The sequence below is a fragment of the Pipra filicauda genome, unplaced genomic scaffold, assembly GCF_003945595.2.
Source record: "Pipra filicauda isolate LSUMZ 115617 unplaced genomic scaffold, ASM394559v2 scaffold72_size3293161_pilon, whole genome shotgun sequence".
In the NCBI taxonomy this organism is placed as follows: Eukaryota; Metazoa; Chordata; class Aves; order Passeriformes; family Pipridae; genus Pipra; species Pipra filicauda.
Window position 1 is genome coordinate 171940 of NW_024104898.1, and position 24753 is coordinate 196692.

A 24753-nucleotide genomic window follows, 5' to 3' on the forward strand; every position below is an offset into this window, starting at 1 on the left:
AATCCACCTTACATCTTTTGTTTTTCAAAGTCAGCCATAGCATCTGGTTTTTACCATTCTTTGGAAAGCCTTCTGGAGCACCACAGCTTTTCAAAGATAACTGCAACAACCTTAGCATGTCATCAGCCAGCTCTCTCAGATGCATCCCATCTGGTTCCAGGGTATGTCCAGCTGTTTTGTAAGCAGTCCCTAACCTGATGCTTGTCTGCTGCAGGTAGCATTTCTCTTCCCTAAACTTGCTCACTAGACACAGACACAGGAGGACTAAGCAAAGAAGATAATAGCGCCTCAGTTTTTCCCCCACCATGTTTTTTCATTAGATCATTCATTCCATGTAGCAGCGGGTCCAAATTTCCTTCATCTCTTTGCTGCCAACATATCTATAAAAGTCCTTCTTGCCATACTTGACATTCACCATCATTTAGCTCCAGCTAAGTTGTGGCTTTCCCAATTCCACTCCACCATACCCAAGCAGGAGTCTTCAGGAGTCTTCCTGGGTAGTCTGGCCCCACTTCCACCATTCATATACTTCCTTGTCACATTTGAGTTTGATCAGAAGTTTCTGTTCAGCCAAGTCAGCCTCCCGCTGATGGTTTTGAATGAGCTTTATTTTGTCATCGAAGATGAACAATCCCTCTTTCCTTTGCCCTTCAGGGAAGCTTACCACAAAAGTCTCTTAGCCGAATTCTGCTAAGTCAGGCCAAAGCTTTTGCTCTGCTGCTTGCTTTCTTCATTTCCCTCGAGATCACGAGCCCTACTATCACATAGCTGCTGCAGCCACAACTACCATTAACCTTCATAACCATTTCTTAGTGAGGAGCAAATCCACTGAGCCTCTCCCTTATTTGGACTGAAAAAACCTGTGCCTCATACACTTCTCAGTGTTAGCATCCTGCAGTGTCACCCTTCCAGCACACGACTGGATGGCAAAAGCCTCTCTCAAGGTTCCCACAGCTTGATTGGAAGCTTCTTCCAGTTGTTTTAATATGGCTTCACCCACCTTCCCTTCTTGATTAAGCAGCCTGTGGCAAACAAGAAGACAGCTCCTGACTGGTAACACCCTTCACTACTTCTAAGTGGTATCAGTTCTAACCCATCAAAGTGGGTCAGAACTGGCTCCTCCTCTCTTGGCAGATCTCTGTAGTGTTCTCCAACTGGATATCTGGAGATAGAGCCTTCTGTTGCTGAAGTCACCATCTTGTAGCTGCCACCTTCATGCAAGTGTCATCCTCCAAGGCCATATTCCAGCATAGCCTACGGCTGCCTTTCCTGAGAAACATGGGACTTCAGCCCTGCACCTGTAGGACCTCTGTGAAGAACATTTCATTCTTCCATTGCCTTTCCAAAGATCATACACTCGTGCTCACCTTCACATGCATTTCCTTCACAGGTGAGATCAATGCCACCTCTGGCCCTAGCTGCACAGACAAGCATCTGGAGGACAGTCACATCAGCACTTTCATCTGAAATTCCAGCGCGGTCAGTAGACGTCTGATGTACTAAGGTGATTACTCCTCAGTCAGCAGAATGTGTCTTGTTGTATGTCACTGCCACCATTATGCTGACTCCAGCAGTCTTGTACAGTCTTGAGCAGCACTTCTGGGCTGCATAAGCATGCCTTTCCATGCCAAATGCCTTGCTTCTGTTTGCACACCCTGTTCCCAGAGCTCCTGGTTGCTGACACACCCTGAATGCCCTGAATGTCAGTGAAGTAAGAACCCAGGTGCAAGTTTGCTCCACTTCCTGGCAAGATCTTCTGGGCAGGCAACTTTTCATCCTGGTTCCACTAGCAGTTCACTCACTTCATGAATGCCAGATGTGCCAGGGACACACCACAATACCCTACACCAGTGACTAAACCACTGAACTTCAGAAAAAAAGGCAAACGAAGTGCTAAGGAGGCAGTTAGTAGAGAAACCTTAAGGAAACTGAGCAAGGTATTAGAAAGTCCTAGACCTTAAGTGGCGTGCTGGGTATAACTTTCACCACTCAAGAAAAAAGAACGAAAACAATGACATGAAAAGAATAACCACTAGAATGATCAGAGGAAGAAAAATTACATCTTACAAGAGTTAAGAAATCAGCAGGTAATTATGAATACAAACAAAATTATCTGTGGAATACACAGCATCTTCCTCCTCAGTGTAACCACACTCTAATGCAATTGAGTTCCTTTCCCAAGATGAAAACCTGTTACTTATTTACTCTGCAAAGCAAGTCACATTTTCAAAATCTTACTTAGTGTGTTTCTTTTTTCCTGCAAATAATCTTGAGCTGCTCTTACTATCTGCTGGACAACACCTGTAACCAGCAGCTGCACTGAGGGAGGATCCCAGGTCAGGAGCAGTCGGTGAAGCACACTCAAGAGTTCAACACCAAGGAGCTACAGTAAAACAAAATACATATAAAAAAATTAATTAGGACTTAATGATTCCTGATTGTTATGTCACTTATGAGGAGCAAATACTTTTCTCACATGAAAAATAATTACAGTTTTTGTAATCATTATAGAGGAAAGACCAAGACCTAGAAAAAGCTCCTTGTCACAACATGATCATACATTACCTGATCCTCTGCAATATGGATCCTGGCACAAGGGGAATCCAATAAAGTATGAAGTGCTTGTAAACAAGATGTAACATGCTCAACAGGCTCTTCAGGTCGTGGGGAACACAGAAACTGTATACTAACACCTGAAAAGAGCAATAATTAAAAAGAATGTTCATATCATCATAAAATCAAGGGTTTTTTTCAATTTTTCTTTAAGTATAGCAGGTTCGTAACAACTTAAGAAAAATACGTGTTTTTCTCAATTTTTCTTCCTTTAAAAGAAAAGAGGGTCTATGTATTAAAAAGACCAAAACTGCATTTGCTTCCTCTTCTGCATCATGTCTTCCCAAAAATTTGGCAGGATAAAAAAAAACAAAAACAGTGACAACAAGCAACTTGGACTACTGAACAGAAATCTATCTAAATCTAAAGATCTTTAAGTCAGACTTCGGAATCCTTCAGTTGTAAACTGCATTTCATTTTCTTGAACTCTTTAAAATGTAAAGCTAAATGAGATGAAGTTAAGCCTCAAAAAATACGCAATATTCATATTATACATACGGCACTTTATTCTGGCTTTAAATATCTGTATATCTCAGGAAACTGTTGGCATTTCTCAGATCACATCCACCCCTTAAAGGTGTTAGGTAACAACAAAGGCAAACAGTGAGTGCTGCTCACAGATGAAAAACTGATACAAAAGCTACTCATGTGAATTGTCAAATATCAGTCTCTGCTGAACAGTGTTTTTATAAGGATATTTTAATTAACCCTGCAGCTTTTGCATCTTTAAAGCACAAAATTTTGTATCATCTGTATTATAGAATCATAGAATCAGCCGGGTTGGAAAGGACCTCTGAGACCATCAAGTCCAACCCTTGATCCAACACCACTGTGGTTACTAGACCATGGCATTAAGTGCCACATCCACTCTCATCTTAAAAACCTCCAGGGACAATGAATCCACCACTTCCCTGGGCAGCCCACTCTAATGCTTGATTACCCTCTCTGTAAAGAATTTCTTCCTAATATCCAACCTAAACCTCCCCTGGCACAGCTTAAGACCATGCCCTCTTGTCTTACTGATAGTTGCCTGGGAGAAGAGACCAACCCCCACCTGGCTACAACCTCCTTTCAGGGAGTTGTAGAGAGTGATGTCTGCCCTGAGCCTCTTCTCCAGGCTGAACAACCTCAGCTCCCTCAGCCTCTCCTCACAGGACTTGTGCTCGAGTCCCTTCACCAGCCTTGTTGCTCTTCTCTGGACCTGCTCCAGCACCTCAATGTCCTTCCTGAACTGAGGGGCCCAGAAGTGGACACAGCACTCCAGGTGTGGCCTCACCAGTGCTGAGTATATTACAGTGTAGAACAGTTCCTACTCATTTTATTTAATTACATAAATAAGCTAGATATACAACTTATCCATAAAAATCACAATAATCATACTGACAAATATTCTGCCAGTACTATAAAGAACACAACAAACAGAGATAGAAAGGAGACACAGATTTTCAAAACATTAATATCCAGACATGTAATGCATCTTAAACCTCCTAGATTTCAGGCAAAGTATCTTTTCTTATTCCCATAGCGTTTCATACCATAATGTGCTGCTACTGAGCTCTTAACTTGTAACTCTTACCCAAAATTAAGTGCATTCGATCTTTGTTTATCTCTGGCAAAGATTTAGTGGCAGGTGGAGTTCCAGGTGTCTGGTTTAACATAATGGATGTAGCACGTTTCTGTGAACTGGGCATTGCTGCAGCAGTCTCTTCTGTTGACTCTGACACATTAAATCCTGTACTGTTCAGCCAAAGTGCCACTGCATGTAGTATGGGAGCCCAGGAGTTTCGGTAATGCAGTCTAGCTGTATCAATTGTTTCTGGAGTGTAAAATGCTCCTCCTGTTAAATTAGCAAAGCAAAGGTAAATTCTAAAATTATCTGCCAATAACAGACAACAAGCATGTACTTTAAATTTATCAGCATATTTATTCTGGGTGTGTTTGATCATGTAAACATTGAGGTATAACACTTGTTAGTGAGAGGAAATTCCAATTGTGTAGTAACATTGTAGCAACATCAGTACCTCTCATAAGAAAGTGCGCTGGCCATGATGAAGCCGTGAGCAGAGAGCAAAGGCAGGCACAGTCATCAGGTCTTGCAGCATTTTTCATATAGAACACTCACTCTTAACTCAGTAAAATAATGTAAGACATATCCACTCTAATCTTGGGGGCTGTGTTTTTCTTACAATAACATCTTTTTGCATTTCATATCAAGGTATTAGAGGTGCAGACGTATTCTTAATTCTACAAAGACATCACTTTAATGACCTCAGTAATTCAGATAAAGAGTCTATTCATTCAGATTGAAGGAAAAAAGCTCGAAGTTGAAACTCATATTTCTATCAGGCAGAAATTTTTCACTTGAAAAAAAACATGCATGCCAAGTAATTTACGGAATAATTCTGAAGGTTCAACTACAGTTTTCTTTCAGTGCTTACCATCTGGTGGAAGCTGGGTAGCAAATTCAGCTGGTAAAGTTAAAAGAGCGTAATCTTTCAGCGCAGCTAACCAGAGTCGGCTGAGCGCAGGCAGTTCAGGTTGTACAAGTGTGATCAAACTGTCTGGTGGCAACTCATCTACAGTACCAAAATCATCCTCATCCTCCTCTGTGCTCTTTAAAACACGCTTTGGTTTGGTCTCCGCTTCTTTCTTAATCTTCATGGCAACAACATACACCTAGAAGATATGAAAGTACGTGCTGTGAGATTTTTAAAAGAAAGAAAAGCAGCAGCCTTTCCCTTGTGAATGTAACAGATTCCATACGTTTACAACTCACCAGAAAATGACTGAAAGAGATTTCCAATACAACTACATTTTATTAATTTTTTCCTTTTATTTCTACCAGTACATATGTAACAAGGTCATAAATGGCACTTTCTTAAAATATTTTGGCTACACGCTTTTCTTTCTAAAACATGTCAATCAGGAACACTTTGACAAACTCTTAGTTAACTAACTGCAATATTATGCCAGAATATATTTCAAAGTTGTTTGATTTCTGAGGGTTATTTTGGGGAGAGAAGGGTTTGCTTTTTGTTTGCTTGGTTCTGGAGGGTTTTTTAAGTTTAAGAGCAATAAGATGAGAAGAAATTCAAAATGTGATAGGGTATGATTGACAGAATGGCAGAAAAAGCAACAGAGAAAGATACAGAGATTAAAACACCCCAGGAGTGAAAGTGCAACAGGTTAGGACGTTAGAAGGACAGGTGCAGCCAGGGAGGTGTGAGGCTGCTATTACTCTGTAAAACGTTTTCAATCTTTCAAAGATTTAATGGTCAATGTTTACCTCAGCCCACGCTTTCAGAACTGCAAGTTTTTCCATAGTAGTTGCACTCTCTCGGTAAAGCTGGCTAGAAGATCCCTTTCCTGCTTGCACTTTATCCAGGGAAGAGACAAGAAGGTTGTGAACTCGACGAAGATCATTCAGGTCACTTACAACCCCACTTCCTATCCAAGCGCTACATACCTAAACAACAAAGTTTAGAATCATTCTAAACTAGCAAAAAAACCCAGCAACCTCATAAACAAAAAATTTAATCAGTAAGAAAACAAAACCTAGAACAATCACCATTAAAAACTTAGCCACTCTCTTCCTGCTTAACACAAATAAACCTGAGGTTTTCCTTTTTTTAATTCCCACCCATGACAACAGAACTGCTCAGGTAAGTCATTACAAAGGCTGTATTTGCAATGCATATTAATACTTAAAATAGTTTTTTAATCCTCCACAAATACATAGTAACAATTTTTTTATTCTGTTCCCAAGTGTCTGGTCAAGTCATTCAGGTAATGTGCCATTGTATTCCCTGTCAAGAATATACTGGACAGCAGTCAATAAAAGTACATCTTTAGAAACCCATGCCTCTCTAATCAATATATAAGGCTCCATACTAATGAGAAGCTTTCAAATCACTAATGTCAAGAAAACACCTAGAAATGAGTGAAATACAAATCTTTGAAAAACTGAGTTATGATTTGGAACCAACAGTTCTATATCTAGAATAATCAATATGAGACATATGGACAGACAGTTGGGTGTCTCTTCACTTTTTATTTGAATTAAATGGATCCAAATAGGTACTTAAAATAACAAGCATCACACAGATCAGCTGCTCCTGGCTAATGCTATACATTGGCATTCATTCTCTGAAACACATTCATGCCCAGGCATAATGCAGACAGTAGAAGAATTTCGGTGCAACTGCTTTTCTACAAAGATAAAAAGGGACAAATTCTTTCAGAAGAACTGCTCTTATTCTGGTGATGATTCTACAAGGATGAGGAACAGAAGCAAAAAACCCTAGCACTTCAGGTTTTACAAACTCTTTTTCCAAGGCATTTTTGACCAATCTCCAATTTTTATTTTGCTTCTAGAGAACCAGTTCCATGAAAGCCTTTGGGGAAGGGACTCTCATGATCTGGAATGATGGACATATTTAAAATAATGTAAAAACAAACATCAAAAGTGTCCCAAAGATGTACAGGACAAAGCTGTTGAAAACGTCTCACAAATCCATTATTCATTTGCAGTAGGACTAAGACCAGCTTCAATCCTGCTGCTCAGCAAGTCAACACCTGTTTCATTCATATAAATACATAAAAATAACAACATCCAACTCATTCAGGGAAGCTTCTCTCTGTCCATGTAACTTCTAGAGAGAATTCAATATCCAAAACTAATCTCTAACCATTTGATCCCGTACATGCACACATCCACTTTGAAACCAGCTGAACAGAGAAGATTTTGACAACTTACACAGAATAAGTTTTCACACAAACTGCCTCTTCATCTAGTTTTAAATGTACAGAAACATTCTGTAAGTCAGGATGGACATAGACTTTTCTAAATGTAAGATACCAAATTATGCAGTACTTGATCTATCCTTACAAGTTTTGCTGGAAATTAAGATTATAAAAGAACAAGACAAAGTCACACTCCTTCTGGACCAAATTCACTACATAAAACTCGCGTACACAGCGTTATCGTTTCAAAACTGATGTTTGCATAGATAATTAAACTGCTGCTTTAAACTACAGTAGTAATTTCACTGTGCAAAACACATTCCAGATACTACCACAGCTATGTTGCTGATAGTTGGTTTAAACTACAGTATGCAAGATCACACACAAGAAAAAAAACCACACACGTGCAAAAAAAAAAAAAAAATTACCAAAATTTCACTAACAAGTTGTTATTATGGTTGTAATGAGAATGTTCAGATCTTCTAAATTGTAAAATCTAAAATAGAACATTAAACTGAATGGAAGTTTAGTGTTGGAAGGTACATTATTAGTAATCCAAGTATTTGATCAGACTGAAAGAAAACTCAATAAATACATTACTCTTGGTCTCATTAAGTAAAGGGTTTTTTCCTTTTTTTTTTCTTGTAGCAACAAACGCAGAATTGACATGAAGACATAATTAGTTTCAGACACGTTTATGTAGCTCCCTAAAAGGACTTCTGCACTTCTGAGGAACAAAATACGTTACTAGAAAACTCAAAGGATGCAAAAACATCACAGCCTAAGTTTACAACATCTTCCAGACATTTGATACTACTTCTCTTTTGCATCCTTTTTCCAAAGAGAAGGAAAATTTTTTGCTTATAGTATCCGAACATTTTCCTCCATACCTGACAGGCCTTTGCAGTTATATCGGATGGTGTATCTTGGGAAAAAGCCGGCCTCAGAGCAGCTCCAACCTATTGATAGGAAGAAATCCAACTAAAACAACAGGGATACAACATTGTTTATCTCATCTTGTTTAAGGCTCAAGGACCAATACAAAACAAGTAAGACAAAATTCCTAATTTTGGCATTATAGTTACACCCCAAACGTATCCTTGCTGCCTAGAACATATTTGCAATACCGTTCTTTAAACAACAACTACAAAGTCTTAAACCACCTTTTTCCTGCTTGCTCATTGTCTTTTTTAAGTCTCAACTACCTTTGTCAAATATGTGGTAGTATCTTACATTACTGAATATCCTTTTAGTCATTCAAGTATTACAGGTGAAATTTTTGCTAAGGCTCAATAAGCCAATAACCTTTTGATGTCCAAAGGAATAGAAGTGTGAAATCAAATGTTTATGGCTGGATTTGCATCAAGTTCCTCAAATGACAAATACTGACCAAAAAAAGCCTTTTAGGCAGTTGCTATAAGGCAGCATTTTTCTGAAACAAAAGGAACCAAGTCAAAGAGAAGAAGCAATAGCTACAGTTCCACAGAAGGAAGGAAAAAAAAAAGGGCAGGAAGTGAGAAGTATGAAACTCTGCCTTTAAAAAGTATTGAAAAAGATCTTGAAGACATAGTGAAGACAAAGGAGGTGAAAATATTCGGCTATGCAAGAAAAAAAAGCAGTAATACCCCAAAATAAATCTTCAACTGCCCATTTCCCATTGGTATACTCTTGTAGTTTTCTTTTAAACAGAAGTATATTCACTCATTTCCAAGAAAACAGATTTATTAGATTATATCTAGAACTGATTCAGATGTATCTTGCAATTCCTAATTCTACAAATGAAAAGCCACTTTTGCCAAAAATTTAATGTAACTTACAACATTTGGCTTTCAAGCTACTGAATTTTTCATTTTGTCAGCTACTGAACTACAATAAATAAAAAGAGATACAAAAATAAAACTTGAAGAGGTAAATAAGCGTGTCTCTTCAGCACAATTTCACACACAGAAAAATCTCCTCACAGGTCTTTTGAAGTTACAAAAGTTACAAAATGTTCTCAAAGTTAATACTGGCATATTGGAATAAATACACAATTTCCCGAACTTATAAAGGAGGTCTCACATTTGCCTGATACTGCTCCAGTATCACGTGGCCTGGAAACTCTGGCTCAGGAACAGATGCAAATTTCTTGATAATGTCTTCAAGAGCCTGAAGACCTGCCATTCGTAGCTGGTTGCTGTGATCAGTCGCAGCCATGAATGCCATTCGAATAAGGTCAGAGAGATGGAGTACTAAGAAGTCATCTTAGAACAGAACAGAAAGAACTATTGAGTAACTTAAAAGACAGCTAACATGACAGATACATGTAACATTTTCCTCACTGACATGTATAACTTTTACCTATCAGTTTTCAAAGGTCCACATTTAAGGTGTGGAAGAAGGCAGGAAAGAATGTTACCTAGTATTCTTGTTCACCCTCCCCCCCTTAAAGTGATTCTATGACTTCTATTCCTAAAACAACCTTAAAAATTGAGCAGAAATTGCACAGAATAGAGGATGTAACTGTGGCTAAGTAGAATAGAATATATTAAAACATTTCATAAAACCTACAGGAAGTCTTCAAGGCAATTCCTGCTCCTGCTCAAGTCCTATGCTTATAGTGACCCCTGCTGATGTCAAGCTTAAACACTTAAAAGCGAGTATGCCTCTAATTCTGCTCCCAAAAACCACATTCAAGGCCATAAGCAAGCAGTAAAGAACAATATTTAACCCAGTAACATTTCTGAAAGGATTATTCTTCTGTATTTATTCAGTTTATTTATTTTCTTACTCTCGATTTGAAATTACCGTATGTTGTACAACTAACATGAAAATAAACTACTTTAAAAATCTAGTGTGACTAACAAAAAATACAATTTGTCTAAGCTATTTTCAAGTCTCAAGGTAAAAAAAAAGAAAAATTATTTTGTGGCTGAAGCTTTTCAGAGGCATGTCAGTAAAGAAGGACTGGAAATCACACAAAAACTATAAAGTGATGAAGTCTGCACTTACTTTTTCAGACCATCAAAGACAGTAGTAAAATTTGAGTATTTTTGAAGCTGAATTTGGGGGGTAGAAGTTTGCTGAGTTTTCCTTTTTACAATGATACCAAACACATCACAGTTCACTTTAAATAAATTCAGAGATATAAATTCTCATGATTATAATATGCAATCCTCTGTAGGATTCTATAAGCAGCAGTTATTTCGTGATTTTCTCTGTAATACAATGCCATCTCAAAATAAACTTTGCCCAAATTCTTCCTTTCTAGTCTTCAAACAGTAACCTCAGCCTCAAATCAAGTCAAAAACCGGATTCTCACAAAACCAATGCACAGTGCTGGAACCAGGTTGCACCAAAGCAACATAGGCAAAGACTTGGTAACTCTCCATATCCTAACAGACACTAACCTCAACGACACAGACACTAAAATCCATTGATCTCGTGCATTCTGGCATGCTCACAGCATTCATCCTATATACACAAGGTCCTCACAAGCACTACATTTGTGAACACAAGCAATCATTACAACAGCACAACCAATACAACATGGACAACTTAAGGACAGAAGCCTCCCACTATCTGTTCAAAAACCATTTCTTCACAAAACAACTATGCAAGATATCACCTCTCAATTTTGATTCTCTAACTCATAAAAGTATGTTTGAAACATGAGCTTGAAAACCAAGCTCATGGGATCACTCTCATGGATACCAAAAGAATGGACTTTTAAAAGTCCATGTCGTTTTATAACTCCCTCACACATCTCTCTTTCCACAGCCAATTATGTAGCCTTATGTCCTCTTTTTTTCTTTCCCAGCACCCCTTCAGTCTGGAGATGATAACATAATCTCTTGAATTTAATTCATTCTGTCATTACATTAAACTGTGAAACCATTCCAAGTTTGCCCTTAGCTACAAGTTTATTGCTTCTGTTTCAGACTTGAGAAAAGGTTTGCATATCTAGGCGGTTTTTTTCCCTAAGCACATGACTCTGTTAGAACTTACATTTTCCACCAAACCTCATTCTTTGTGTTCATGGTACAGAAATTACAGTATTATATGGCTACAGTTTTATTGACTTTTGCTGGACATTTCCTTTGGGTTTGGCCATGAAAGGATAAGTGCTTATACTTTTTTCTTGATTGTGTAATCTTAAGCTGTAAAGAGGTGTCAAAAATAAAATAAAAAATTAAAACCAAAACCAAAACATGCATGTTCTGTAATTACTTTTTGGGTTTTTAAGTCTGGCTAAACGAGCCAGTGCCAGATCGAAGTGTGCCTTGTTGGCATTCTCACACAGCATGATAATTCGGCACAGACAGTCTGCTGCAAACACACGAGTTGCCCAACGAGGCGCTACAGAAGGCTTGGACTTATCCTCTTCACCCAAGGTGGTAAACATTGTATCATCATCCATCTCATCTTTCTTCTCTGATTCCTCATCCTTCCCTCCTAAGGGAGCAGCAGTGCTCATGTCTACAACAGAGAACAAATAAAAGGGAAAAAAAAAATCCCAATGTTACAATCCATAAAAGACACCTAAGGACAAGAATTCAAGTCTTTCCTGAGATTCAGAACAGAATAATTCATCCATTAAAACAACATTTGACACACGTCAAAAAGCAAAGGAATATCAGTAAAAGAAATGTTTTTCACCTCTAATCTGGGTTATATTACACTTTATTTGTCTTAAACAATATGAAATAAATTCCTGTAACATCCATTTGCCACAGACACCAACTACAGTTGAATCCCATATCTAAACTTCTCAGTTTTGAAAATTAACCCATTAAATTGCCAATAAACAGGGTAAGGAGATTATCAGGCTCAGAATCAAGAATCAGCTTAGCTTTGAATTATTCAGCCTCTGTTTCAAGTAAAAAATAAAGTGCCAGTTAAACTGAAACAAAATTACAAAGCTCCATGTCATGGGACAGATACACAGCCAAGTAGGCAGTTTATGGCACCCAAAAACGTAATTAACATTAAAAAAATTCTTTTCTCTAAGTGTGGCTTTGCAACTTCATTTCAGAAAATAAAATTGCTTCAGGGATCACATAAAAAACCAAAAGCCAAACAGGGACAAAAAAACACCTCACCAAACACACATATACACATATACACTTCTGCTACTCAGAAACGAGAACATAAGTTCTCTATGACAAGGTCTAATTCAGCTGAATGCCAAGATACTGACAAAAATTACTCCAGAAATAATTAGATGAAAACGAGAAGAAATTATTGCAAGGGTAACCCGTCCCAACTGAGGCATGCTTCTTAGAAAGTCTAAATTAAAACTACTGAGGAGCCAAGACATTCAATAAAGAAAAAGGCTGTGGCAAATCAAACATGGATGATACCAGTTCATAACAACAGTGTTTTGAAAGGGCATGCAGGATCTTATGCAGATGATTTGTATATCTCTGCTTAAAAAGCAAGATTTTGGATCAAAGGAGTTCAAAGTGAAGTTGTTGGCTTAAAGCACACCTGAGAGAAATTTATTTAAATATGGTTCTCTGAGATTATGTCACCTACTAATAAATAAGAAATTGGACAACCATGTTAAAAACCTTAAGACCCATCCCACATGAAATAATAAAAGGACATGCCAACTTCAAACTTGAGAAATGGGGTCTTTCTCACTGGGCAGATATGTAGTAACTACAATACAGAAAGAAATCGTTGGTAGCATCACTCATCAGCAAATGTAAAGCTGGTAGCACTAAGAAACAGCTTCAGGATGAACTCACACATGCCAATAAACAAGTATGAAGCCAAGGGAAACGAGCGGAATCTGCATCACAACTACCCTACAAGCTGAAAAACAGGAATAAGGTCACAGAGGACAAAATCTGTGCAAACAAATCTTGAGAAGCTGAGCAACAAACAAAAGTTTCATCACCATGGTAACCCATCATCACATCAGTAACTCATAAAACCTCATAAAAGAAAACTCAGAATGTATACAGCACTCTTCTTTCTGTACAATCTTGATGTATAATGGCTAAAAAGAATGTCTGCTTTCACTAAGATACTGAAATGTCAGAGTTATAAACAGAGTTTTATAACAGAGTTATAAAAAAGCTTCTGCTTCTCCCTTGGAAATCCTCCTTTAAGCAGCCTACGTTTTAATCTTAAAAACAATATTCTGAAACTTAACATTGATGATTTCTTCTTTCTAAGGGATTTTTAATGCACTGTAATCAAAGTTCTATATACAATATAACCTATATCTTAACTAGGATAAAAGACAAGCTCCAAATCAATATTGCTAGAACACGCTAATACTAAGAACATATTGTCGTTTCTGTGAACAATACAGAACACTTACCACTTGAAGCTGCAAGGACATCCTTACAAAGCATTAGCCAGTGAGAAAGGTTTTCTACTGCCAGCGATGAAAGCATATGTCCCAGAGTATCGTGGATATCTGAGCACAACTTCCGATCAGTCTCCCGATCCAACATTCCAAAAAGGACACCTTCGAGGCCTGTCTCTGTTATATTAACCCCCTGATGCCGGGAATGAGCATCTCGACGAGAACCAGCTCCTGGTGCAAAAGGATTAATGTCTGCAAAATGATAATAAGAAATCTTTTCTGAAATCAGTAGTTCAGTTTTAAAATTCAGAAGAACAGACTAGAATTGGATATTGTGTATTTGTGCGTGTATAGTCCAGTCAATGATACATTAAGATGTCACTGATTTTTTTTTTAATTAACACTAGAAAGATTTTAATACAGCAATTAATTTTATCTGCAAGGGAAATAACACTACCAAGTACTAGTTAAAAAAAAATATCTCACTGTTTTTTCAAGGTACATACCACCTACATTTGTAAAAAAAAAGTAGTAGTATTGGACTCTAAAGAATCTTTCCAGAGACAGATTTAACTGATGTGATTTAATGAGTAAGCTCACGATTCTACGTTTGAATGAAGACTGTGCTGAGTCTCCTATTTTCAAAATAAAATAATACATCTAAGAATTGAACCAACCAGCAAAGTCTACAGCTTTGCAGATGTGGTGCTAACATAACATAACAGAACCAAATATCTTGATCAAACAGCATACAATTAAGTCAATTTTCAAAATAACAAGAGCTGAAATACCAGAAAAACTGCAAAATGTTTCTGCTGTATATATACTGTGTTCCCTATTTGGTTGCCAGCTTTAATGAGGCAGAGAGGTTTAACTCTGAGCTTAACAAACAGCTAAATTTTAAATGAAATGCAAGAGGTAATCAGGAGTGTGGCCAGAATGTATTGAAGCCAGAAGGGACAGTTTTAGGGTTTTCTTCACTTGGGGGGGAAGCTGGTGTTTCAGCTTTTTTTCCCCTCTTTCTAAAGGCACACACATAATGCGCACATGCGCACTCAGCTGTTACAGAAAGGCCCCGTGTAAGAAATACGTACTGATGCCGCTGTTTTCTTTGTCTCCGGTGTTTTTTGCTAAGCTCATGGCATATTCACATACTTCCGATGCTTCCCTCTGAGCAAGCTGTCGTAAACACGCAACTGCAGCCCGGCGAAGCAGCAAGTGAGAGCTGCACAAATGAACCTAAAAATCAGAACCATTACAGATGAGTGAACTGCTGCACCCCAGTATCAATAAATGGACGCTGTTAAGGACTAAAATCATTCTACTTTTCAGTTTATGCCCAAGTGTGAGCTGCTGGGTACCAGGTCCTGGAAGTTCAGAAGTAAGCACTTTTTATAATATACAAATATGAAAATAAAGCTGACATACATAGAGCTGTTACCTGGCTAAAAGAGATAAAAGCTTAAATATTGGAACTACCGTGCCAGTGCAGTTTAGGTTAATTACCATTTCCAATCTGCTATACTCTAGTAGTACTATGCCTCATAGTATCCTATAGCTGTAAATCATATTCTTTTAAACAAAAATCCATCATCTGGTGCACCACACATGACAGCTATCATAAAAACTTCCATTTCAAATTTGTAACAGAATCTTACAGCAGTAAGTTCTTAGAAGCCCCTCAGTAAGACAGCATCAGATTTCTTTGCTAACCAACAGTGGCTTTTAATTCCTTTGAATCACCTCAAGTGCAAGCAAATATTTTTCTTTTGGAAGAAATGTGCATGGTCTCTGTTTTTCTGAGAGGAAGTAGCTGCACAGAGAAGTGTATGTTTTTCCACATTTAGAGAGATGAAGAGTGCTCTTTAAAAAACTCTGATTCTTTATTTATCTTGGGATAATTTGTTTTTAATAAACCAAACACACGTTTGCTTTCTTGGTATTAAGTTACTATGTGGATGGAAAATGCTTTCCTAAATGAAAGGATTGTATTGTTTATAAAGCATTTTAACAGTAAATATATATTCGACATAGGAATATACAAGATTTTACTCCTGAAAAAACAAGTAGACTTTAAAGAATTTCTAAACATCACACTGAGGTTGTTTTAATGGAACTAAAACGCAGTACATTTGGGAGATTTAATTAATGTAAAGAGTATTCCCTGTTTCAAGTTACAAAACAAGTAACTAGAAGTTATGAAGCCAACGCAGGAAGAAGAAATTAAAACTAGAGTGTAGAACTGTACAGTTTAATTTTAATACCTGGCATTAATTCCATTTAAAAGCTAATCTGAAAAGTTTGCTAATGCAGCAGGGAAGGCAGACCTTGCCTACATATTTGCAGTATGAAGAAATGCACGAGACAACTCAGAGGAAACCCTATCAAACTAAGTATAATTTGAAAGTAAGGAATACGAGGAAAGAAAATGAAAATAGCATCTGCTTAGCAGAAAACAAACAGGAAAAGGTTTCAAAACAGCACTAGTTATTCATGTATGAACTTCATTGTCTGTAACATTATGCTTATTACATACGGGTATCCGTGACATCTTGCTAAGTACTTCCCCTTATCCTCTGCTAAACACATGCATAAAACTTTGAGGAACAAAAGGGATGCATTTTGTACTCACGCAAAGACTGGGAACCAGACTGGACAGGTTGACATGCCGTGGTGCAAACATATGAAGCTGCTGAAGACAGGATATGGCAGCTGCCTGAACAAGTGAGTCTGAATGGTCTTGTGTGATTGCACATCCCACCAAACAGGAAGAACGGATCGTTGAAATTGTAGCTCCGTTACCTAATGATGTAATATGATATCCTTAACACAGCAAAACTTTTGTATGGCAACTGTAGACTTTAAGCCTTTGAGAAGCTTTAATGCTTCAAAGCTGACAGATTAACATGCAATTTTTCTGAATTCCCATGAAAATCAGAAACACTACAGAGTGTTTCAGTATCTCTTTTTTAGCTCAGTTAAACCATGTCCTGTCCAAATGAAATTCTGGATTGATGATCTCCAGTCAGAAATATTTTGAGACTATCCTCCCAGAAGATCAAAACATTATCTGAATTTAGATTCTAAAAGTCTCTTTCCTTCTATATATATGAGCAACATTTCACGCACTGAACTATTTCCTAAAATATCAAGTAACTCTCAAGCTAGCATATATGTATGCAGGCAATTTTAATTAACATACAAAAAACATAAGTTCAATTAAACCATCTAGAAATATTTCATAACTAGAAACTTAAGTCCAGTTATTTAGAGTTAAAATTTCACTAGTAGTTGGTTCTCTGGCAATGCATCAAAGACTATCCCATAAATATTCCTAAAAATCCCAGTTAGACAAAGTTACAAATCTGTGTTTTTAACACCTGAGGCACAGAATTTCAGATACAGTGTTTGGCATGACAAGATCTTGGTCTCTACAGTAAGGTACAGTGATGTAAAGGTATCAAGAATAAATGGAAATGAGCTACAGTTCACAATATTATCAATTATTTCAAACTTAAGCTCTTGCCATCATTTAAAGATAAAATAATCATGTGGTAAAAAAGCAGAGGAAAAACCTTGCCTTATCCCCCAACTGCACAACAAAAACATACACAACAAAAGCAAAGGTTTCATAAACATACACAACAAAAGCAAGGGTTTCATTGCTTACCTACCAAGCAAATTTGCCATTAGCCAGAACACCATACATCACTTCAACTTCTTTATATAAATCTCTAACTGCAGTCAAAAAAGCCCCAAGTAGTTATAAGTAGCATCAAAAGTGAGGTTGCTTGCAGGACTGTAACCAAATTAGTCAACACCACCTGCCACCATCTGCAACTAACAAAAACTTGTATTCTTCCATTTAAGATTACAATATCATCTTTATACAAGGTAGATTTTTTTGTTCTCTCTTCGAATTCCCACTAACCTTGCAGCTCAGGCCCAACAGTAGTTATTATAGCTCCAAGACATCGGCCTAGGCACTGATGTACTTCTGTATGCGATGGTGGGACAGTTAAGAGCAGAGTAAGAACCAGAGAAAGCGTTGGCTCCACGTACCCACGGTACATCGGTCCACTAGAATCTACTATCAAGGCAAGTGAATGGAGAGACCAGGTCTATCAAAAACACAAAGGAATACTGTTTTAGTAATGCATTTAGGAAATTAGTTTTATATGCAGATGGAGCCTAGCTCCATACATCCACTCTTAAAAATGTCTAGTTACCTACTCTGACTCCAGAAGTGTTTCAAAAGTCTCAGGAGCTCAAGCAATCACCTGAGAGTTTAAACATCTCTAACATACTCTTTGGTTATCAGCAGTTCTGAGGATAGTGGAGATAAGATGACAAAGAATTTGAGAAAAATATTTTTAAGCACTTTCAGGAAGAAAAATACAAACACAAACAACATATCTACTTAAAACAAAAAGGAAAAAAAGAGAAGTGACTCAAGGCAGGAAAAAGGGAGAATCATTCCACTGTAAAACTGGATGCAGCGTCTGAAATGGGCAGCTTAGAAAGTCCTTAGTGGGAAGTGCCTTTTACAGTCCAGTAGGAACTGATTTTCATGACAAGTTGAAAGGCTTACAAGCATTTTCTAATTTTCTTATTAGAGGCTGCAAGAGAAGAAAGCAGCGCTGTTCAGTCAGTGTACTACGGCATGAGGAAAAAAATGGTGAAAGATCGGCCCATTTCAGTTGCAAGATGAGTACATAAAAGAGCAAAGTAATTCATTGCAATTGCCAAAGCAAGAAGTGGGTAAGAGGACAGTCCTTTGGAATATTGACATTTCACAGGAAAAAAATTCCACTGACAGACCTGAAAACATTAGCTATCTCTCCCCAGCTCCAATAAATGATCTTATTTTACAATTTTCTTGCAATAAATACTTGAAAAGACTATGATAAAAGAATATTACTATTAAAAAGCTAGACCCTCAGGAATAAGCTTGAAAACCTGCTTTTAAAACCGCTCCTTTTCAATTGTCTCTAATGCAATCGAAAGACCATTATCACTAGCAATCATGTAACTACTTCTCCAGTCCTAACTCCATGGTAGCACATTACAGCTTATCCTTCCATTCCTGTAAATTTCCATTACTCATATTTCCATATAGTTTCTGTATATCCACACTGATCTAGTGAGGGATGAGGTTTAAAAGCTTAGCTTTTCCAACCAGCCTAGTGTTGTATTCTAAACAGAAAATAAGGTAGATATGAAAGTTCCACCAGGACTTCCACTTTATATTTTACTTCTTTTTTTTTTGTTCATAAAACAATAACCTTTCCATTTTGTTTTTAAATGAATGGTGCACAATTATATGAGTTACCTACTCATATATGAAATTAGTTAGATATGCAAACTGCACATACTCTTACCTTAAGTAAACTAGGGAAATTCAAGAGACTTTAAATCGTATTTACAGATTTTTTTTAAAAACATTATCTTCAAGCAAAACTAGGCTTGTTTTCCCAAGTGATAAGCTTTGTTACTTTGATTTCTTTTTTATTGCTCTGAGAGAAAGAAATAAGAAGGTACTCTAACAGTTTAAACCAAGGTGAAGTATGATTCCGTATAGTTAGTGGAGGCTTCAACTTCTCAATTTGTGGGTATAAAGTGCCCCTGCTCGTGGGTGGCACACAACTTCCTGCTGCTAAAGCTTAATAGTCACTATTCCAGATAATCATTTCCTTGCAGTAACTTGTGAAAAGAATGACAAGAAGTTACCTATTATATTATGCAATTACACCATAACCTTTGACGTACAATAATTACAGACAAAATACTTGCTTTTACTCAAAATAGGTTTCTTTTTTCTTTTTTTTTTTCCTTCTGAAGTAATTCTTTTAGTGCTTTTTTTCTCTGCTGGAGAAAAAAAAAATCAGCACTTTTCTCTCTAAAATTCAACTTCATACTATAAAGACACATGTAGTGGTCCATCTAGCCCTCTCTTCTTTTTACAGCAGCAGCCACAGACACTTAACGGAAGTCTTAAAAGACAGACCGAGACACTGACCCTCTCCTATTTCTCTTGAGAGATAAGACAGCATTTTCTCCCAATTTTCCAGTATTTTCACTTTAGAAGCATTCTGAACTGTATAGTGTCTATACATATTCAGCAACTCCAAAAATGTTACTCTTTAAACAGCATGTTTAGTCCCCTTTCTACTCTACCAGCAACTTTTAGCAGTCAAGTTGTCCTCTTTTGAGGCTTTACATGTCTATAGTCCATAGGAGATAGAAACCCCTTCTCGACTTAGGCTTGTCTTAGACTTAGCTACTACTAGTTCCCCTTCTGTCCCCTAACTGCAGTTTAGCTTGCAACAGATTTGTTTTCATAATATAACCTCCCAAAGATGATGTACTGCCATACTGCATATGTATCACATATACAGAAATTACTTGACAAAGAAAACTACTGCCTATCACCTGAGACTCCAGTAACTGATCACATGTTGACCATTAGCCAGTTATTAAAATTTCTCTTTAGGTAGCTAAAATAAAACTAGCACATTTTGCTTTACAATTAAAGTCAGTTAGGAATATGATCACAGTGCATTACTCTGGCACAGCTGTCAAGCAGACACTTGTCCATCTGAATTAATGTGACCACTTGCAACTGCCTCCCTAACTAGCTATAAGGTTACGGTTTAATTGGGATTTTGTACTATAAGAGTTTATAAGGAAAGTTGCACTTTCTTCATGCTCCCTGGCACATGCTACATGTCTTACATGTCACAATGTCTATTAAAGCACAGAACAGTAATTTAATTGTTAATTTTCATCCTGAACATTTTAAAATAGTTTTGCGGTGATTGCTTTTTTTACCTGGACTTCAGGAGAGGTTCCATCCTGTGCCAAAGCCAAGAGAATACTGACACTAGTTTTCAGATGCTGTCCAGAACCTATTCCACCAACATACCGATGGAGACAGCCCAGAGCCAAGGAATGGCCTGTTCTTGATACAACGTCTCGAGCAGATTTTAACCTATCAACATTTAAATAAAAGCAAATCATATCAATCACTAGGTTCATTACAAAGAACCTTTGAAGTACCATAAGAGTGCAAAAAACTAACAGAATTTTGCAGGCCACCCTAGAAGAGCTAGAGAAGCTTTAACAACAAAAGCAAAAACAATATACTTAATCTATATTGCTATTAACCCAGATTATATAAAAGACAAGTAAAAAAAAAAAGCTATTTTAATAGCTTTTTTCTTTCTTTCTGGTCAGAACTTGACATTTTGGATGAAGAAGAGTTTTGGAAGGATATAGAAAAAGAATTGAGAGTTTACCAGTGTTTCTCAGCAGACTAATTTAATAATCAGAAAAGTCATTGCTAAACCACTGCAATGAAAGCGGAATCAAGAATGAAAAGGAATCAAAAACAGAAAAATGACAACACATACTGATAAATGACAAAGAAATCCACAGCTACATCTTCCACTACAAAGTATAGGTTTTAATATAGCTGTTTTCTTCTACAGCTGATTTCTATGACTTTTCCAATAAATCATTTTAATTTTATTTAAATACCGAGCCTTTCATTAACGAAACTAAACCAGAACATATAGCATTTTGAATGATCTAGTTGTATGAAGCAGTGACTTATTGAGTATTTTCCACAATACTTCTGCTTCTGAATGCATGTCACATACATAACTCAGTAATTAAAAACCTTTTCAGTGGGTGGGGAAGAGAGATAAAAGGATTTCCTAATTAGGACAAAGAAGGATTTTTTTTCCCCTGGTTGTCTGTATATTAGATACATGCATGCTCTTAGTCATCAGTGAACAACAAAGCAAATGCACATCTCAAACATACAAAAATTACTTGACAGTGTCAACAGAATGACAATCATTAACAACTTTACCCTAGATAAGAAACCAAGAAAATAGTCCCAGCAATAGAAATTCAAGGGAAGACAGTAAGCATGATGTACCTTATTACAAAATAAAAGGAGGAGAAAAATTGAGTTGCCCAGAGGTAGGAAAGCTGGACTGAGGGTATGTGCATACAGCCTGACCAGCCAAAAACATGGGCTGCAGCCTTGAGGCAGTTGCATTCTCTTTCACAAATAGGCTGATGCCTTAAATTTAAGCACAAAATTGGGAAACATATTGTCTCATTATTTCTACCAGACATCTTTCTAAAGGCCCAAGATAAACAACAGAATACGAAAAAAATATGGGCCAGTACATAAGTTAAATCGATGTGTAAAGAGGATGTTTTAATGAAACAAAACCACTATCATACAACTCATATTTCAGACATACTTAATGTAAGCTGTGTTTATCTATCTGAAACAGCTTCATAACCTTCAAGTGACTCCTCAAAAGCTATTCTCTGCTATCATTTCACATTCTGTGTGTTTAACAGCTCAGCTTTTATTCCTCACATAAAATAAATCGAAAAGAGAAGAATCTGTTTGAAGGTTTGTTAGATCTACATAACCACAGCAATCAACCATGAAGAGAATAATCAATATGTAATTTAGAAGAGGAATCTTCCAAACTATATTAAATTATAATTTTATTTCCTTTTTTGAATTAGAATCAACTTACTTATCAAAACTGTACTGAGCCATTCTAGCAATGAAAGAGGCTTCTCCAACCACTTGAGCCATTCTGCCAAGAGCTTCACCTGCTGCACATCTCAAAATAGGGTTAGGATTATCAAGGGCACCCATTACAAGCGTCAGAGCAGATTTGCGGACTTCTTCTGGTCCTAAGGTGCTTTTATTCTCAGCTAAACCCTACAAGAAAAAAAAAACAAATAACAACATTCGATGTAGGGGAGAAAGGGAAGATATATTTGAGACCTTCAATTAAAAATTGTACCCTTTTGCTTTTGTTATAATTTGTGGTAGTTCATCCTAAAATATATTGGTTGAAAACATCTAAAACCCAATATCAACAACATCCTGGATCTTATGTTTGCCAACACCCTACCTATTTCACACACAGGAAGATGTGTTGCACCAACCTTTTTTATCAAATGCATTATAGCGCACCCTAGTCCTACTGAATCTGATCTAGCTTTACACAGGACACCTCAGAAAAAAAGAGAAGCTTTAAAAATCTAACAGCAACATCTTTCTGTCAGACAGGAAAACCACAGCTCAGTTATGTTTCTGCAAGAATCACTTACACTGAAGACATTTTAGGTACATGAAAATATTTTTTTCTTAATAATCACATCTTTACAAACGTTTATACAGCCTCTTAAATGAACACTGTACAGAACAATAACACTAAACACTGCTTCTGCAGCTTCTTTGGTTTCCATATTTCATTAATAGGTACATCACCTTTCACAACTTTCAAGAAGTGTTTTACTCTGGGAAAAATAATTCAACACATGTAAAGTAAAAATACTGCATGTATTATAGAGGAAAAAGTCAAAGGCTTTACCATAGATTGTCATTTTCTGATCTGAAATCCTTATTTCAGCTCAATTTTGACAATTCTTTGACCATTTGGCATGGCATGGGAGATTCCAGAAATCTGCCCCAGAATCTACTTTTCAACTTGTAGCAACATAGTTCACGTTTCTAAGAACAATGCAAGAAGCGAGGTGTTGTTTTGCCAATGTATTTTGCCAATCAACCAAAGACATGAGGCTTCAGCAACAATCAGCTTAAACGAGGCAGGCATTATTTGTGCTTGCTGTCTAGCTTCCTGACTTGATAGTGTGAGGCTGCATTTCCAACTGTAGCTAAAGAGCACAGAGTTGTAGCTGAAGTCAGTGGGACTGCACATAACCATCTAGAATTCAGTGCAATAGAATTGAATTCAGCAACCAAACTGTAAACCCAATTATATTTGTGTTTTTGTTTCCACAAGCCTCATCTGCACAATACTGAGGGGGTTTTTGAATATATATGACAAAGTACTTAACTCCATGAGTCCAGTGCAAATAAAACTACAGGACTGATAATTAAAAGAAAAAGTGTTAAAAAAGAAAGTCTGAATACTAGAGAACGCTGAATACTGCAGAATGCTGACTACATGAGCCTCATTTCTCCCCTGTGCTGATACACGCAGATGAGAGCTCATACTAATATCTGGGAAAAAAATGCAATTTTAGTATGTTCAAACTTTTGAATGTTTGAGTGGTAACTTTAGCAATGGTTCTTCTAACGCCTCTTTGTATTGAATACAAACTGATGAACTTTGGCTTCCATTACAAGCTTACAAGTTTTACCTTTAAGGCACTAAGAACAGCTGTAAAGATATTAAGCTGTACAGCTTGCTGGCGAACACCTTTAGCCTGCTTGACACATTCAGCAAAGTGATCCAACATCTGTAATCTAAAACAAAGGAAAGAACATAATTGAAGTGATAGCCTTTCAAAATACAAACTAAAACACAGCTGATAGAAAAACACACACAACAAAAGGACCTTTCAAGTTCAGTCACAGAATTTATGCTTCAAGGGCTGCAGAAGGTATTCACTACAGACAGAAAGAGTAGAGTTATTCTGAACATCCCTTTGCTGGTTCTTTTAGTTCATCCACAAATTTTTTCGTTTCCTTTTGAATAAAACACCACCAAGAGGATGTAAGTCCTCAGGTGCATTTGGCTGTATAACTAGAAACCAAAGAGTAAAAATGTTGCCTTTCCACTACCATTTAAAATAGTGTTACCCTCCATATTCATTTTATTGTTCCTATTGTTTTTCCTGTTTAAACTCCATTCCTCCCTCCACTTCCACCCAGAAAACATACTGGGAGGAGGAGTGTTCCTTAGAAGATACCAACAACAAGAATGTAATGAATAATCTGCGTTCTTAATTACTCAGCTGTTTTGCAGCTAAATCTTTTCATAGTTAACAACAGATAATGATCAAGCTCAATTAATGCAAGCTGGCCCCAAGTCTATCCTGCCCTTGCTGCAAAATGAGATTGACTGCTAGGAAAAAACTGTTGCCATCAGGATTGTACTGAAGGATGATTTTACTTTGAAATGCATCTTAGAGCTGCTTTCACTGTGCGCTCAGTGACAAATTAGCTAAACTGAATGACAAAAGTAGTCCTGACAACTCATAACTCTGTAGAGGTAATGTAGAACACAAAGGAAAATAAGGTGAAT

At 37.1% G+C, this 24753-nt stretch overlaps 1 protein-coding gene across 2 annotated transcripts in view; it reads right to left on the minus strand.

Annotated features, from left to right (window-relative positions):
- HEATR5B (HEAT repeat containing 5B) overlaps positions 1-24753 on the minus strand; it is a 57618-nt gene that overhangs the window by 14340 nt on the left and 18525 nt on the right. For both annotated transcript variants that reach the window (XM_039389455.1, XM_027735168.2), the window contains exons 18-32: positions 23867-23972; positions 22225-22415; positions 20489-20648; positions 17589-17778; positions 16290-16459; positions 14752-14896; positions 13670-13909; positions 11566-11814; positions 9418-9599; positions 8247-8315; positions 5900-6079; positions 5052-5289; positions 4190-4450; positions 2566-2693; positions 2239-2383 (exon numbers count right to left, since the gene is read on the minus strand). In XM_039389455.1, coding sequence (XP_039245389.1) covers positions 2239-2383; positions 2566-2693; positions 4190-4450; positions 5052-5289; positions 5900-6079; positions 8247-8315; positions 9418-9599; positions 11566-11814; positions 13670-13909; positions 14752-14896; positions 16290-16459; positions 17589-17778; positions 20489-20648; positions 22225-22415; positions 23867-23972 — 2654 coding nt within the window. The remainder of the gene's footprint in view (positions 1-2238; positions 2384-2565; positions 2694-4189; positions 4451-5051; positions 5290-5899; positions 6080-8246; positions 8316-9417; positions 9600-11565; positions 11815-13669; positions 13910-14751; positions 14897-16289; positions 16460-17588; positions 17779-20488; positions 20649-22224; positions 22416-23866; positions 23973-24753) is intronic.